Source organism: Mytilus californianus, unplaced genomic scaffold (assembly GCF_021869535.1).
Source record: "Mytilus californianus isolate M0D057914Y unplaced genomic scaffold, xbMytCali1.0.p SCAF_7, whole genome shotgun sequence".
Lineage (NCBI taxonomy): Eukaryota > Metazoa > Mollusca > Bivalvia > Mytilida > Mytilidae > Mytilus > Mytilus californianus.
The window spans coordinates 47447537-47465145 of record NW_026262723.1 but is presented as its reverse complement, the minus strand read 5'-3'; the positions used below and the strand labels follow the sequence as shown (position 1 = coordinate 47465145).

General features: G+C 30.6%; 1 protein-coding gene across 5 annotated transcripts in view; it reads right to left on the bottom strand.

Moving 5' to 3' along the window:
- LOC127709137 (dual specificity mitogen-activated protein kinase kinase 6-like) overlaps positions 1-17609 on the bottom strand; it is a 48674-nt gene that overhangs the window by 19641 nt on the left and 11424 nt on the right. For 4 of the 5 annotated variants that reach the window (XM_052214502.1, XM_052214501.1, XM_052214503.1 and 1 more), the window contains exons 1-6: positions 16230-16454; positions 13270-13348; positions 4623-4785; positions 3816-3935; positions 3207-3323; positions 396-575 (exon numbers count right to left, since the gene is read on the bottom strand). In XM_052214502.1, coding sequence (XP_052070462.1) covers positions 396-575; positions 3207-3323; positions 3816-3935; positions 4623-4785; positions 13270-13348; positions 16230-16305 — 735 coding nt within the window. In that variant the 5' untranslated portion in view covers positions 16306-16454. Of the gene's footprint in view, positions 1-395; positions 576-3206; positions 3324-3815; positions 3936-4622; positions 4786-13269; positions 13349-16229; positions 16455-17609 lie in introns of those variants that run through there. The other variant, XM_052214504.1, reaches the window with a different exon arrangement.

The following is a 17609-nucleotide window of genomic DNA, read 5'->3' as shown; positions in this document are numbered from 1 at the left end:
TATGCAAACCTTTCAACAAAGTATTTTATTTACAGGAGAATTTAAGAAGTGTCTTTCTACCCTACCATTTGAATTGAATAGTCCTATACCCTACCCTACCATTTGAATTGAATAATCCTATACCCTACCACATCCATTTGAATTGAATAGTCCTATACCAACCACATCCATTTGAATTAAATAGTCCTATACCCTACCCTACCATTTGAATTGAATAGTCCTATACCCTACCACATCCATTTGAATTGAATAGTCCTATACCCTACCCTACCATTTGAATTGAATAGTCCTATACCCTACCCTACCATTTGAATTGAATAGTCCTATACCCTACCCTACCATTTGAATTGAATAGTCCTAATTGATCATTGGTGTTCTATACAATCAATACTTACTGCCATGTAAGGTTTACACCCAGCATCCTGAGTCTTTGCAACAGAATCTACTAACTGACCAGAGATACCAAAATCACAGATTTTTACTTGGGCTACCTTGTTAATTAATATATTAGATGGCTTAACATCTCGATGCATCACTTTTAATTCTGTCTTCAAATAATGTAAAGCCTTTACAACCTGCAAGAAAAAAATGTATCCATAAATTACCTGCTGAACATTGGGTTGAGGCCACAAATTAGTTTTTTTTTTTTGTAAGAACTCAATTGGTTTAGATTGTGGTTGTAATAGTGTTGAGAAATAAAAGAGAAGGGTATGATCAGAGCCATTATTTGTCCTCTGAAATTGCAAAAATAGTTATTCAAGCCTTTCAAAATTATGTTAATTTCTATCATGTTAATTTTATTGATAAATGAACATAATAAGAGCAATTATTTGGCCCCTGAAACTGCAAAAATGGTTATTCAAGCCTTTCAAAATTATGTTAATTTTATTGATAAATGAACAGCTTTATATAATCTGGAGACTTCGATTGCATTTAGGTCACTTTTGATGTCATAATTATATTAAAATAGACATATTTGAGCTAAAATGACCACTCTACAAAAATGTTTTGGACAAAATAGATATAAGCAACAGCATTACTCAAAACGATTTTTTTACACACATTAACATCTGTGTAAATAAATCTTGTAGAAAAATATTTGATCTATTAAAGCTGTTGCTCATATCTAAGTAATAATGAAAAGATTTCAAAATGAAGCTATTTTGGCAGTATATGCAGTTTGTAGCCCTAATGAAATCTGCAGGACAAAATCCAAAAATAGAGATTCTGATGTCTGATAGACTTCTGTCTTTTGAACATCACAAGGATGTTATTTGGTAGATTTATATGATACTCTTTTATTTTCAAATTAAAGCGGCCAAAAAAGTGGCCTTATATTACCTTCTCCTTTCTATGACAGGCAGAACTCAAGATCAATCTAAAGCAAAGTTACATGAGTCACCTTCAGTTAGAAAAATGTAAATACGAGATTAACCACTTGCTAGAGCCTTTGTTTATGCATGTTAAGCAACCTTCAAATAATTCATCAATCTAAAAGTTTCCTGATAAATCCAGCAATTTTAAAGGAAAAATTTGTAAAGGGTTCCGCTGAACCTTGTGTCTCAACTGCAATTGCTTTTGTCAGTCATGTGTCTTGTGTAAAAGTGTAATGTTGATTTCCAAAAACTAAGTTTATTTATTGGTAAAATACAGGAAATTTTATTTTAAATCAAATTTTTTCTTCAGATACTATTCTTGATCTTGAATAACCTCATTTCCAAATGCATTAAATGGATGTTTAACAAATGCATTGATGTCTAGAAAATATAGTCCAATAGTGTATGTATATGTTAATTGCAATTTATCAGTAAAATATGGAAAATTCTAACATGACGTTCTTCAAACGCTTTGAGTACACACCCGTGGTAAAATATGAATATATTGTTTGGCCTGTTCTGATCGTACTCCCGCGTCATATACTTTTTTATGAATGAGCTACCCGACGTCATAGAACAATGACGTAAGAATATAAGCATTTTACGGGGAAATACACGCTTGTGAAACCGAAAATCATCACAACAAGGAAATGTAAACAAAAGATGCTAAAATGTGTTATATAAGCCATTTTTTGTATACATATAAGACATATAAGTACAATTATCATTTAGATTCATCCAAACCTATCTAAATATGTTATTGTAAATAGTTTAAGCATGTCATTTATTCAGTTTGCTCCAGTCTTTTACGTCAATTTAACAGTGCGTTTATATATGGGAACGGCAAATAATGCCTTCATCTAGAGCGCTTCGATCCAAAACAATTGCCGTATTTGTCCTATTAGAATTGAAATAATTCATGGGGGCTTGAATATATCGTGATTTTACCACGGGTTGTCCCTTTATGCCGATATTTTACCCCTCGCTATCGCTCAGGGTAAAATATTTGTCATAAAGGGCCAACCCGTGGAGCGAGGGGTAAAATATCGGCATAAAGGGACAACCCGTGGTAAAATCACGATATATTCAAGCCCCCATGAATTATTTCTTAAATAAAAAATATATTTTCAAAATTTACATTCCAACATTATATCATAATCATAAAAAGTCTTCTGCCAAAGTTCGATAAAATTCTATGAAGGTTTAACAAGGTAATTGATGTTTAAAAAACTTTAACTTCAGACTGTATCCAAATGTTTATGGCAAAAAAAAGACTTTTTATCAGTTAAATACAGAAAAAATGAAAAATTTTGTCTGGATACTGTATTTTGATTTTTAAAAAGCTTTATGCCGAAGTTTTGTAAAATTCCATGAAGGTTTGACAAAGTAATTGATGTCTTGAAAACTTTCACCTTAGCCTGTATCCACAGTAAAAGACAGTAAAAAATGGAAAAAAATATTTTCAAAATTAAAAGCTTCTACAGGGTCCAAGTTTCATAAAATTCCATGAAGATTTGACAAAGTTATTGATGTTTTAAAATAATTTAACTACAGACTAAACCTAAATGTTGCTTACTACAATGCCGGAATGATGCATCGCTGGGTCTCAATTCAGCGAAAAATGTCACAGACTCAACAATTATTACAAATTAAAAAAAAATCGGTTCAGGAACTCAAATTCAGATCTAGATTCCAATTTGAATTATAACATAATCAAAGTACTAGCTGGCTTGATAACATTCTTGCAAAATATTTTCTGTCATAAATCACTTGAAAGAATCTAAGAACAACAACAATAATTTACAATAATTATTTCAAAAAAATACTTACAGAAAAAGTGATAATTGCTAAAACAGTCTCTGGTATAGACTGACCATCTTCATAAATCTTTTTATAGAATTTGTCTAATGATGTGTCCATTACCTCCATACATATCCAAACATCACCCTGTAATATATCAGCACATTTTTTTTAATAACCATCAAATGCATGCAATCAAATGATGAAATTCTAATCAATCACTCAAAGCCTATGCTTTACAGAAATCTGCAAGTTTACCTTCTATCTGAATTCTGTATAATATTTTAACTCCATAACTTGCATCAATATTAATCATTGAATTTAACATATGAATTGCTCTAATTTTGTATGCATTGTAATCAATTAAGAAATTTCATTATTCTTTACAATGAAAAATCAAATAAAAAAAATTTACAAATGATTGCTCCCTAATCTTTTTTATTAAGGAAAAATAGAAAAAATTCTTAATTATGGAGCTAAAATTTTCATGACAAAATTTTTATTTTCATCTTCAGTGATCCAATTATGATGTTTTTTTTAGAGAACTAATTAAATGAAAACATTTGCCCCCTTTACGTATCTTTTATTTTTTCTGAAAATCAAAAAACAATCTAAAAAATAAACTTGATGTGGCTTTACCTCTCTAAACAGAGCACCGTAAAACTGTACTGTATACGGACATGAACCACTCCTCATGGATACATCTAAATCCATTAATAAGCGTTTCTGTTCTTCATTATTAACTGTTACAGTAATTCTCTGAAAAAGTCATAAAAACAGGTTGTTTATAACATTATTATTTAAACATGACTTGATGCATGATAAATGCTTTTACACCAAAACTCATTTGTATAATAATGTATTACAGTTTTTGTTTTGATTGACGTTAGTATCAACCCAATCGCTGTTCATTTCAGAACATGAGGATTTGTGTCATTACTGAAGCTTTTAAACAAGCAAATATATTTATTCAATATCAATTTCAGGATAATCGGTATGGTATATATATATATATTACCTTATGATAATTTTGTCACAGATTTAAATAAAAAGTTGATTAAGTGTAAACAGCAATGTATTAGAATAAAATATGTTACTGCATACATGCTTTACTTTTATCTACTACAGAATGTCACATAATTTCGTTTGTAATAGATCTTTCTGTTCAAAGTCCAGAATCAATTAGTTTTTTTGGTGTACTTCAAATACTTTCTGTCTCTAGAAATCAAATATATATTTTGTAGGCCACATAGTTGTTTAAAATGTCTGCAGTATTCAACTGTTTATACCATTATAACATAAACATTCTATTGATGTAATTGTATTTAGAAAGAAATAAATGATATTTAAAATTGATAAAATTCTTAAATGATCTAATGTGCATAGAACAGAATGAACTCTGACATATTAATTATTTGTGTTAAACAGATTTGTAATTAGTTATACCTTTACGGCTACAATAGCCCCACTTGGTCTGTGCATCATTTTATCAACAATACCAAAGGCACCACGGCCAAGATTTTGGATAAGCTGAAGGTCACTGGCCTCAATCTCAAACTGTTTATCATTGATCTTAATTGTGGCTTTGGAGTCCAAATTTCTTGGAGGGCTGCAATGAAAATAAAAACAAGTTAAATTTACTATTTGACTCCAGATCCTCACTGTTTTCATTGGTTAATTTCCCTTGTAATATTCTATTATAAAACATAATACCAGGTACTTATCATGTCATAATAAAACATTCAAACTCCTACAATGCAGTATAAAAATGTGACATATAATAAAATAAACTTAATGCCTGTAAATGATGTTTACTAACCAAATACAATCTATATTTAGCTCTGCCTTTAGATTCCATAACTATAACATTTTTGGGTTAATGAAAGAAGTCGTTATTTGTATATTTACCATTTCAAGATCTTTTCAAAACTCTTTTTTACACAGGATTCATTACCAAAAACCTGATAGCCCTCCAAATTGTTGTTTTGAAAAATGAAACAGAAAGTATTGCATATAAAACTAAGGAGATATGGTACAATTGCCATTGAGACAACTATCCAAAAGAAAAGAATGTAAACAACATAATTGTCACCTTAACACCTTAAACAATGAGCAAAACCAATACTGTAAGGCAAGCTATAAAAGGCCAGCCTGACAAAACATGATACAATACAAAAGTGAAAACCAACAACCATATTTACTCAAAAAATTCATAAGGGTTACACGGAACCCGGTTTCTCGCCTACTTTTGCTGTTAATCGCAGGCTCAACAAAAATGAGGAAAAAAATTAATTAAAATATTCCTCTCGATACTATCTTTTGATTGTAAGAAGCTTCTGTTCAAGTTTGGTAAAAATCCAGGATAGTTTATGAATCTAATAAAAGTTTTAAAAACTTTAACTGCAGGCTGTATGTAATTTTAACTGGAAGAAAAACTGAGTCCATTTATAAGTAAAGTACGAAAAAACAGGTACAAAATTTTAACAAAATTTCCTTCTAGATACTAGCTTTTGATCATAAACAAGCTTTTGTCCAAGTTTGGTACAAATCCAGGATAGTTTAAGTTATTAAAATTTTAAAAACTTTAACCACAGAGTGAATGTAATGTTTCCTGGCAGAAAAACTAAGTCCATTTATAAGTGAATGAAATACGGAAAAATTTTAATTCTTTTTACTAAATTTACATCTGGATACTATCTTATGATCATAAACAAGCTTCTGTCCAATTCTGGTAGAAATCCAGGATAGTTTAAGAAAGTTATTAAAATTTCAAAAACTTTAACCACAGAGTGAATGTAATGTTTCCTGGCAGAAAAACTAAGTCCATTTATAAGTAAAATACGGGAAAACCAGAATTTTTTTTTTTAAATTTACCACTGGATACTATCTTATGATCATAAACAAGCTTCTGTCCAAGTTTGGTAGAAATCCAGGTTAGTTTAAGAAAGTTATTAAAATTTCAAAAACTTTAACCACAGAGTGAATTTTTGTGGCCGCCGCCGCCGCAGCCAACGGAATGTAGGATCGCTATGTCTCGCTTTTTCGACAAAAGTCGAAGGCTCGACAAAAACAATAAAGGAAAAACAAATACGGATGACAACCACTGAATTACGGACCTCTGACTATGTACCAGCCTGAGGTACCAGCACATGCAAATTCAAGATGATAACATGTTCATAGGATAAGAATATGAAACCTGTTTTGTCGAGAACCACACAATCAGACAGATTTTTAACATACTAGGTCAAAAGGTCTGCAAGAAGACATGTAAAAAAATTTGACAATTTACCTCACTTTGACCAAAATGAAGACAGAAAAGCGAGACTTGGGAGTGCTGTTTTAAGTGGCAGCATCAACGTCAACAATGTGTTAGTTTGTGATTAGGTCAGTTTAGTGGGAATCACTAGTGGTAGATCAATGATATTTGGTATGCAGTTGTATAAGCATAAACAGATCTTCATTTCCATTAAGATTATTTGGTCCTGCCACACCGCGACCAGTCATAGTCTATTAACTTTGAAACTTTTTTATAATTTACATGTTCAAGTTTGTGTGTTTAGATAAGTTTAAAGGGAACCACTTATAATAGGTCATTGGTATTTGGCATGCAGTACTACTATCATTGGAATTGAGGTTATTTAATCTGCACCTTTGGTCATTGTTCATTGACTTTGAATATTTCACCTAGTTAAATTAGTTTACATGTTAAAGTATTGCCGTTTTAATTTCAACATTAGCATTATAAATTGTACTATCAAAATTCCATTAAGGCCATAATAAATGCTATATTTTCTTGCACTTAGTTTCAAGTATGCATGCATCTTGTAAAACATGCACTTTTAAAAAAAACTAGTGCATGCACTGATTGAGAATAAAGAGTTGTTGTATTCAAGTGTTACATTCCTACATAATCATGGAATAATTAAGTACTTGTTATATACAGTTGTATATATATATATATGAATGAAGCATGGCAATGATGCCAATGAGTAAGACGTGTGGTGTCATAATTGTATCATCAATGTATCATTCCATGAAAATTCATACATTTCTCTCTTAATCAGTCATTCATCAATACCTAATTATTTTATAAGACTAATTATTTATGGTATGTGATTCATACTTATATTTTCTATATCCCAGATAATACTTAAAACATGAATAAACAATGGTTTACCAGAAAAAAGCCTGCAAATAGCACATGCTGAATTTTCAGGATGATAAAATATTACTTTAAGATTAAGGAATGTTAAAAACAAAAATGCAAGAAATCTCCTACAGGGTAAAGGTAAAAGATTAGAAGGGAGTCAGTAGCCCAGTCCTGTGTGTCACAAAAAATCTTATGATCCTAAGTATACTGAATTGTTCATGACTTAGGTCAATTTTGGTCGTAAAATTTTAATGAAACAAGCACCAGGCTAGTTAATTTTGAAATTTATGATTTTTTTATTAATGCAAAAATGCAACAGGATGAACAATGCAAATGTTAGAAAAAGCATCATTTTAATATTTTTCCTATAGTATTCACAACAATTAACCTCAGATTACTGTCCACACATGCACCAAACAGTATTGAGGAAACCCTTGAATTAATCAGTTCTACATAAATGTCTTGTAGCCTTGTGTCAAGAGTAGTACTTTGATGTACTTTGCTTTATTACAACATTTATGAGGCTTATTTTAAACTGTTGGAATGTGATATATAGGTCAGAAATATCACCTGTCTATATTACCATGTTAACTGTGACCCAATTCATAAAACTAACATGCTATGTCTGTATGGTTTTTCTTTCTTTTTGTTTATGCATATGAGCATTAGAAAACAGGCTCCAAACATTCAAAACAGACACAACCACCAGACAGTATGCATGATTGATTCTTCTTTTAGAGTAATCATATGGAAGTAGATGACCTAGCTTTTGATCAGTAGGTTACCAGGTGACACAGACTGGTTTCTTTTTATAGTAAACCATCTGTCATCTGATCTGATTTTATGGGTGAAAATGCAAAAGTCAATTATTGATGTTAAATGACATGCTATTAAAAATTCTATGCATTTTCAAAATTCTTATTGATAGCTTCTTGTGCAAATAATTTGTCAAGTGATTTGATAACTTGAAAAATGATTTCCTTTACATTACCTTTTCAAATTTACAAGGTAAAAATTAAAGTGTCTCGACTATAGACTTAACATACTTTTTACTATAACCAATACTAATGTCTGGAAAGTGAAGCAAATCAATATTTATCAAACCATTTTACATTTAATAACTGACAAGGACATTCATTGATGACCTATAGATTGACAACAGATGGAGGAAGTCGTCTTACATTCAGTTGTTAAAATAAAATGATCTGAAAACAAACAAGTATGCAACCACATCCAGACAAATATTCAAGGTTATATAACTATATATTCATTTAAATAGTAGTTGAAAGACAACTTCAGTTAGAGTTGGTAAAAGCACTTAGAATTTTTTTTAAATATTTCAGAAATTAGCAGTGGACACACTAAAGACATTGAAATTAACAAGTTTTAAGCCTATCCAAGCTCTGCCATCAATGTTCATGTATTTTAACAATAAGTAAACCAGTAAATAATATCCAATAAGTTTCATATAACATACATTAGAGTAAATATTTAACGACAAAACTCACTAGACTGTACATAAATATTTTACATGAATAGTTCGCTTAAATTTTTTGTAAGTGATTTTTTAAATCAGCACCAGTCACATAGTTTTTATTAATTTTTCCTGTTCTATATCAGAGAACTGTCAATATATCTGTCCTTTATTTACTTTCTGGGACCAAAACCATATAGTCCCAACCCCAAAAACATTCCCCAAACCTAACCATAAGTCTTAACTGAACCCTGATCCTAAAGAACAGGGTCTTGTAAAGTAAAACAAAGGCCAATTATTTTGCTTCATTCACACCTCAAATTGTGAAGTTTTTGTAAGTTTTATAAGGTCTTTAAATTTCAGAGTAATTACAAACTTAACATGTGGTCATTAAATAAAGATATGCAGAGTCAGCAGTTTCTTTGATTGTTTTATTTATTTTCTTCCTTGTTCAAGATTTAACATTTAAAGGGATAGTAGCTACGATTTTAACAAAACTATGACCACGTTTTAAAGCTGCTAAAATCAAAGATATGTACTTAAAATTAAAAATAAGATCGCTGGAATGTTTACATAAACTACAGAAGTGTTAATAATTCATAATTAATATCGTGTTGCGTGCCTATTCGTCTCATTAATTATGCATCGGGTTTACTTCCCGAAATTTGCAGACACAGTGAGTGAAATGACCAAGATATAAATAGATACGAACATGTGCTTTTTGTTTTCTTTCGTATTTGATAATTTAAATTAAACGTACATATTTGACACCATTTATCAAATTATGTAAACACATGAATAAGGGTTGGCTTAATATCGAATTTTTGTCTATAGACAAAAATTAAATTCAGGTGTAAAAAGTTAAAAAAGCTTCTAAATGCTAAATGGAAAGTAATCAGTGATGGTTTTATTTATACTTAATTAACTTTTGTACAAAATCCCGCATATAGATTAAAAAAATAATTTTAATGAAAATCGTAGCTACTATCCGTTTAATATATATATATATATATATGTATATCAATTCGGTGACCTTTCATAAAAACATGTTTAATCTTCAAAAATGGTATAAATCCTTGGGACAGCTCATGTAGGTGGTAAACCCTTGACTAGATTACAATTAAGTCTCCCACACACAGTAAATGTTAAACCATTGATTACTCTGGTTTACTATCAAGCACTGTAAACTACTTCACTTTTAATTTATCTCTTGTGAAATCGTGTCAAATAGTCAATTGATCAAATACCATTACAAGTCGGGTATCAAAAGTAATCCACTAAAATACCATAAATGGTAATAAGGTGTTTTAATTATCTGTACAATACCAAACATGGACAAAACCTTTACATTGTATATACTAATCCATAAATGGTAATATAGGTAGAAGCCAGATAAAACGCTTGTTGGTATTTCAACTTTTACATTATCCTCAAAGGTTGAAGACTAATAAACTTTTTTTTCACTGTATGTATACGGTGACCTATAAATATATAGATTTGCTGAAATCTACATCATTTGGTGGATAGTTGTCTCATTGGCAATCATACCACATCTTCTTCTTCATATCAAGGAAATACAACACAGTGAACAATAGCAAAATATCACAAGACAAGTAAAGAGACAAGGCAGACAGACAACAGCAAATTCCTGATACAAACATGTATTCATAAAAATAATCAATATCAAACATTTGCAAAATAAAACATGCTCTTTACAGAATAAAACAACTTTTCATCTGCCATTTTTCAGCAGAATATCTCAAGACTTCAAAAAAGCATTCGAGTCTTTTTAACAAAGTGAGTTTGGCTTTTATCTTCAAGCATAAACATTCATGCACTTTGTCTATCTCATATGAATCAAATGGATTTTATATTTTCTTAATATGATGGACAATACGGTTATTTCGAGCTATCATATGTGTTAAATTATATCAATCGAGAATTTTAGCACATATTTTCTACAAACTGACAAATGAAATGTGTCATTAAGTTATGATTAACACTTCTTTAAACATCTATTAAACATCCAAAATTCAAAAAGTTTTGGGGGGATTTCTTGTATACAGAGAAACTAAAACAAGCAATTCTTTGATAACCTTGGAAACTTGAAATTTAACATCCAGGAAAACCAATTTTTGTTGTCAAAACTCAAGAGATAGTCTTTTCTGATAAGACTCTTCAATCTGGGTAAATAAAACAGTTAACATTGCATGCTGATGTGATAATGTCTCACTCTCAGAAGGAACACTGAACTTTATCACTGTAAATTTTCAATTTCAATTTTAATTTTTTTTTTACCAAAAAGACAGTAAACTGCCAATATTCAATAAAAAAATGCAGGCTAAATATAACTAATTATTCGTGACAAGGTAACCTTCAATTTATAACTAACAACATATCATTCAAGAACAATGTCATGCCAACCTTGTATAAACTGACATAAATTCTAACACATAAATGTATATATACAAAGATTTTCTTGAGGAGACTGTTATACATTGCATGTTTGGCGTCACAAAGGAAATGTTCTGTTTCCTTTACGTACATTTCCTCTTAAGGTAGAGAGAAATAAACATTTCCCTTTTATATGTAATGGTTCATTCTGAAGGAAACATTGACACTTAGCATTTTTGTTGTATACTATATTGTTATTATCATAACTTAAAATCAGAAAATAAACAGTTTTTAATAACACAGTATTAAAGATTTAATAGTAGTTGTATTTTTATGTTTTTTTTTGTAATTCTATGTTTTAACTTCAACAGTGGGTGTTTTCACAAAAGGATAATCCCTTTTTGGATTCTGTGTCAGGAGTGATTTCTGAGGACAGCCAAATCAGCAAATTGTTCCAAACACAGATCCTAAAAGAGATTAACAAAAAGATACTCCTCCTAACTTAGCAATACTATTTTAGTATATTGATGTAAGTAAATTCAATTATCTCCCCTTAATATGTTAGACTAGGATTATGCTTTATTTAGCCTGACTGGGGTTAATAATTTACACCAAGATATTATGGTTATTGCAAAATGATACATTTCAATAATCTAGGAGGGGGTATTTTAGCAACTTAACCTTATGTTATGGTAACGCATGGTAAATGTAAGATATCGTGTTACATTAAATGATATCTTGGTATGAATTTCCTTAGGTACATCCTCAGGTTGTGTTCTTCAAATATGTGAAGTTTTATTAAATAATAATATCTGTCTAACTGTTTAGAAGACTCTAGACAAACAACATAGAACACCATTCTTTCCAACATTATCAAACTAAAACTTAAAGAATTGGGTCCTTTGGTCCTGAAAATCAAATTTTGCAAAATTGGACTAAAAGAAGCAGTTGTGGTGGTTCAAATAAGTCTAATTCAGTCTAATTAAAACCTTTATGTATCTTAAAATAAAACACATTTTATATCTCTCAAGTTGGAAAATTTCAACATTTGATAAAAGCATCTATTTTTTATAGTCAATTATTCTTTTTGGCAAACACTGACTGCAAATTCTGACCGAACAAATACATGTACATTTTTATGGACAAAAGATGTACATGTAATAAATAAAAATAAGTCTGAGGACACGAATGCCCCTGCTCAAGTTTTGCAAATTTCCAAGTTAAAAAGGGTCATAACTCTAGAACAATAAATGACTCACTGCCCAAATTCCAACTCTCTCTGTATGCTGTAGTTCTTAACATTGTTAATGAGTTTAATAAAATTTGGATGAGACAAACTTAAGTTAGAGTGTGGAAACTGAAAAACTTGCAAGGGGTATAATTCTAGAATGGTTAATGACATTCTGCCAAAATTTAAACTCTGTCTGAGTGTTGTGGTTCTTAGCATTGTGTATGAGTTTCATACAATTTGGGTGAGAAAGACTAAGAGTTTGGAAACAAAATAATATGCAATTTTCCAACTCTAGAACGGTAAGTGACTCACTGCCCAAATTCGAACATGTCTGCTAGTTTTGGTTCTTAGCATTGTGTATGAGTTTCATTAAATTTGGATGAGGAAAACTTAAGTTAGAGTACTGAAACGGAAAAAATATGGGAAGGATGGAAAGACATAAGGACGGATCCAAAGATGGAAGGACAGACCATCAAGGGTAACACTTAAAAGGTTAAAAAAATCAATTTGATCAGAGCATGCAGCCAATGTTTCTATACTCAATAGCTATTCAAAAGTATTCTTTAAGTGGTTGTAAAGCAAGGGCTAGTAAAATTACTATTGATAAGACTTTCTCCTACAGGCCAATAGAATTTATACAAAATTACTATCGTGACTGAAAGACTTGCTCCTACAGGACGTTAGAATTTATACAAAATTACTATCGTGACTGAAAGACTTGCTCCTACAGGACAATAGAATTTATACAAAATTTCCAAAATAAATTGGTGATAGGCCTGCAATGTGGAGACTGATATCTTAAATTTCTACTTTGTCTTCTTTATGAACTAATGTTAAAACTTACACTGGACTTTTGGGAGGCTCCAAGTTTGGGTTAAGGATTTTTAGTCCAGGTGGCACCTTCAGTTTCCTTCCACCTCTTCCTGAAAAAGAAAATAATACAACTTGTGGATTTAAGCTTCCAGAATACTTGGAATAAAACTTATAAGATTCACATTCACCCTGTTTTCTACAATTTTACATTTCCAACCACATAGAGGCTGCAGCATAGTGTTATCTATGTAGCCATTCTGTACTTCATGGTTTCCAACAGTTTTCCAGACCTATTTTCATTTTGCTTGTAGATAATGAGCAGATTATAAGATTTTAATATAACTCATATATAAGTGTTTAGTGGTGAGTTAAACATCAAGTCTGTGTTTCCTTTTGCATGATTAAAAATAATTTATTTATCTGCCATTTCCTCTAACATTTTTCAGTTTTGGTCTTTTTTTTAAATATCTGTGGTCACAAAATTTTGATATAATACATGTTAACAAATTTTGTGTTATGTGTAGGAGTAGAATGTACATACAACTATATATCCTTCTGACATCTTAAACTATCAAAAATAATATCAATCTACTTTTTTCCCGCTTATACTTGGTAGGGCAAATGACAGTACACTTTTTAAATGTTTGCTAACTGTCAAGACATCTGTAAAAGAGGTTTTTGTAAACAATATTTAAAAGACAATGAACTCCTTTGATAGTGTTTTTGTCAGGTTGTAATAAGTGGAATGCACTCAATGCACTGATAACACATTACATGATGACCTTTAAATATCTGTTGGGTTTTATTGTGTTGTTGTTTGGCTGTCTAATTAACATTCATTTCTTCATATATATATATTGATTGATTTGTAAGTAATCCTATTTATAAGTAAGTTTTTTTATTAGCTTCCAAAAAAATCAAAAACACAACGGATTTTATTGACAGATTATTAGTGTGACTAATTATCATATTTATGAAAGCAACAATATATTTAAAACTACATTCATCATCAACATAAATACACTCAAGGACAGTCAAACATCGAGTGTTTTTATGAGGTAACCAACTTTCTACTGATTCCAACAGTGCATCATGAATCACATGTGATGACACATCTACAAGACCTTGAATTTCCAATTTACTGGTCATCCCTACAGTAGCATATATCACAACATGACTGAAGCTATTTTTAGAAATGATCAAATCTCAGGTTATATTATCTACCTTTTGCCATAATTGACCTAGTCATTCAGTATAAGCAAGTACCAGGATCCAAAATCTAGGTCAAATACTGATTAGTTAGTGAACTCTTCTTTTGTGTGTCATTTACGTTAGTAAAGACTTCCACTAACAAACAAACAACTTGTTTTCCTGTTGTTAAGATTTCCTGTACTTGAAAACATCAATTGATCTTTGTACCTATTATTATGGCTCTATAGGCATGTTAAAAAGACTTATTTTCTTAAATTCCCCTCCATTTTCCTGGTTCAAAGATCAGGTATATATTGTATTTAAAAATACAGACCAACAGGAGAGCTTAAACTTTGCAGGGGACTCATTACACTGGAAATACATCAAATTGAAATGGTTATTTTGTTATTTATTTACATTTTAAAACTTTGGAAAATTGTTACATCTATCTATCTATTCTTTGTACAGAATTTTGCATCAGACCCATAAAAAACCCTGATCCAATTGGCTCTTAACTGACTACTGGTTTCCTTGAACTTTTGTTAAATGATTTCTGAAAATTACAACAAGGTATATGAATGTAAATTTCTTCCTAGATGTAATGGCACTTCTCCAATACCAAGAAGAATATATATACAGGCATATTAGTTTCATACTATAAAGTGGGAAATTCAGAATTACAACAAAAATTGCCAAAACATTACCTGGCAATAAAATATTATCTTTCAGGAAGAACAGAATCAACATGATCAAGGACATTTAGTAATATGCACAAAAATAAATCCTAGCCAATAGCTTTGGCCCTAGAAATCCCCAAATTTAAAAGTTATGGAAATAAACCTTCTCAAAGTATCTATAAAATAGCATCCTTAAATTGAACCAGTCAAACCAACTTCAAAATGCAAAGATAGATCTAATGTAGTGTGCAATTTAACACATAATGCAATACATCAGCAATGCAGAGACACCACTTATTCTTTTTCTCCAGTCTTTCCACAAATTTTTTAGCATATATCACAAGTATTATTTTCATGTGGATACAACACTTCTTAGTACAGACTACAGTATTTGCAACTTCCTTTCTATGAAGACTAAATAATGAAGCAGTATTTTACAATTAAAGGAGATACCACCTGCTACAACCTACCCAATACACGTAACACCCTTAACTGGGTAATTATTCTTTTAATTTTCATCAGAGCATATGACTGAAGTATAAAGGATTTCATTTTACAAGACATTCAAACTGGAAATTTTCTGCATTTGAAAATACATGCAGTTATCTGGATATATGTTTTTTAATATGGAAAAACAGCACAAATTCTCCCCAAATATTAGCAAATATAAATATTGAATTGTTTAAAATAATGCACATATCATGCAAAAAAACTTACAAGCCTCCAAAGTTACAATTGAACATTATATATACATTGTAGTACAAATTTTGAAGCTGTATTGCTTTAACCTTTAATCAAACGTCATACATAAATTAATTTATAAGCCTGTTTATTTCAGACTACACATACTTGTATTACTGCATAATGTAATGTTTACATGTACAATATAAGTAAGTAGTTTGTGGCCTTTCAAAATATCAAGCCAGAAATTTTTTTCACACACATCTCATCATTACATATGGAGTGCTAAGAAATGCCACTAATTCAATTTCGACATATTGGAGAAAATTCTCCCAACAAAAGAAATTTTCCAAAATCTATGTAATGTGAGATTAAACTAACACTTATTATGAATAATAGGAACCAATTATGCATGACCTCAATTAAGTAATTGATTTCTTACCTTTGTTGTTCACCTGTGTAGGAGAAACCCCTCCCATAGTACCAGGTACATTCACCTGAATGGGATTAGCCATCATTTTGAAAACACTTTCTCTCCAATGTCAATTTCTGATACACAATTCACAATGAATAATACACTTGCAGATGCAGATATTGCACAATGGATGAAATAAGAAATCTGGTAGAGAGCAAGCCCCAGGGATTTTGTTTTCCTGTTGTTTTCTCGAATTCCAAGTAAACTACAACTAATCACTAGCAAATATTGCCAAGATTCACACAAACATGAATCATCTGTCCTGATTGGCTGGACAAAAACAGGTCAATATTTAGTTCATAGGTAATTCATTCATACAAATGTGACTCAGTATCAACTGATTGTAGCCCATTGGATAAAGGCAAATCATGAATAGTTATGAGGGAATACCCTGACAGCATGTTATACCTTTTGTCAAGTCGTGACTAAGCTATTTACAGAACACTATATATATAATCTACCATCAAACACAAATTAAAAGGTATTCAAAAAGATGTCACAGAAAGCTGAATACATATATATACATTGTAGATTATTATCCAACAAAAAATATTTTGTCAACTCTAGTCTGTAACAATTTACCATTGGGTTTTTGAAAAATTAATTCAGGTACATGTATTTGTGATACAGTAATAAAAAAATTAGTTTAAACATTGGATAAAACTAAAATTTATTAAATACATTTTCCTCACATGCATTTAAAATCAAGAATATTTGCTAAAATTACTGCAAAAAGGAAAACAAAAATTTTCCAAACATTCATAATTAAAACTGCTGGAATTTATAATGATTTTCAATAAATTGCTATAAAGAAAGGATGGACTTTTTTAACATGAAACATTTCATTTCCTTTGAAAATTTTCATTAGAGTAATTTACTAATAGCAGGATTCCTAAGAATTTTTAATTCATTTTCTAAAAGGTCAATCAGAAAGACAATAGCTCTTCATAATATCCCCTCTTCCCTCTTGTTCTATTTTTCTTGAGCAATATATATTAAAGGAGATGTGGGCTTTACATACTTTTTTCTTGCACACAAAACCCCAAGGGTTGATTTGGGTATAGAAATACGGTCATTCCTTGATCTTCTTCCGACCTATAGTAAAACCCTTACTAAAGTGGGGCATTTAGAGACATGAAATATGATGCCTTGTGAAGAGAGAGCCACACTGACTCTCTGCACGTTTAGAACCCTTGCAACAACTTTGAGGGGTTGCAAGGCTAAATTTCTGCTCCTATCCAAAATACCTTCCTTTTCCAGTGGCATTCCAAACAAAATTCTGTTCTTAAGGTTTTTTTTTCATTTGGAAAAGTGTGGGAAACAAACAATTTAAATTTGGGCCTAAAA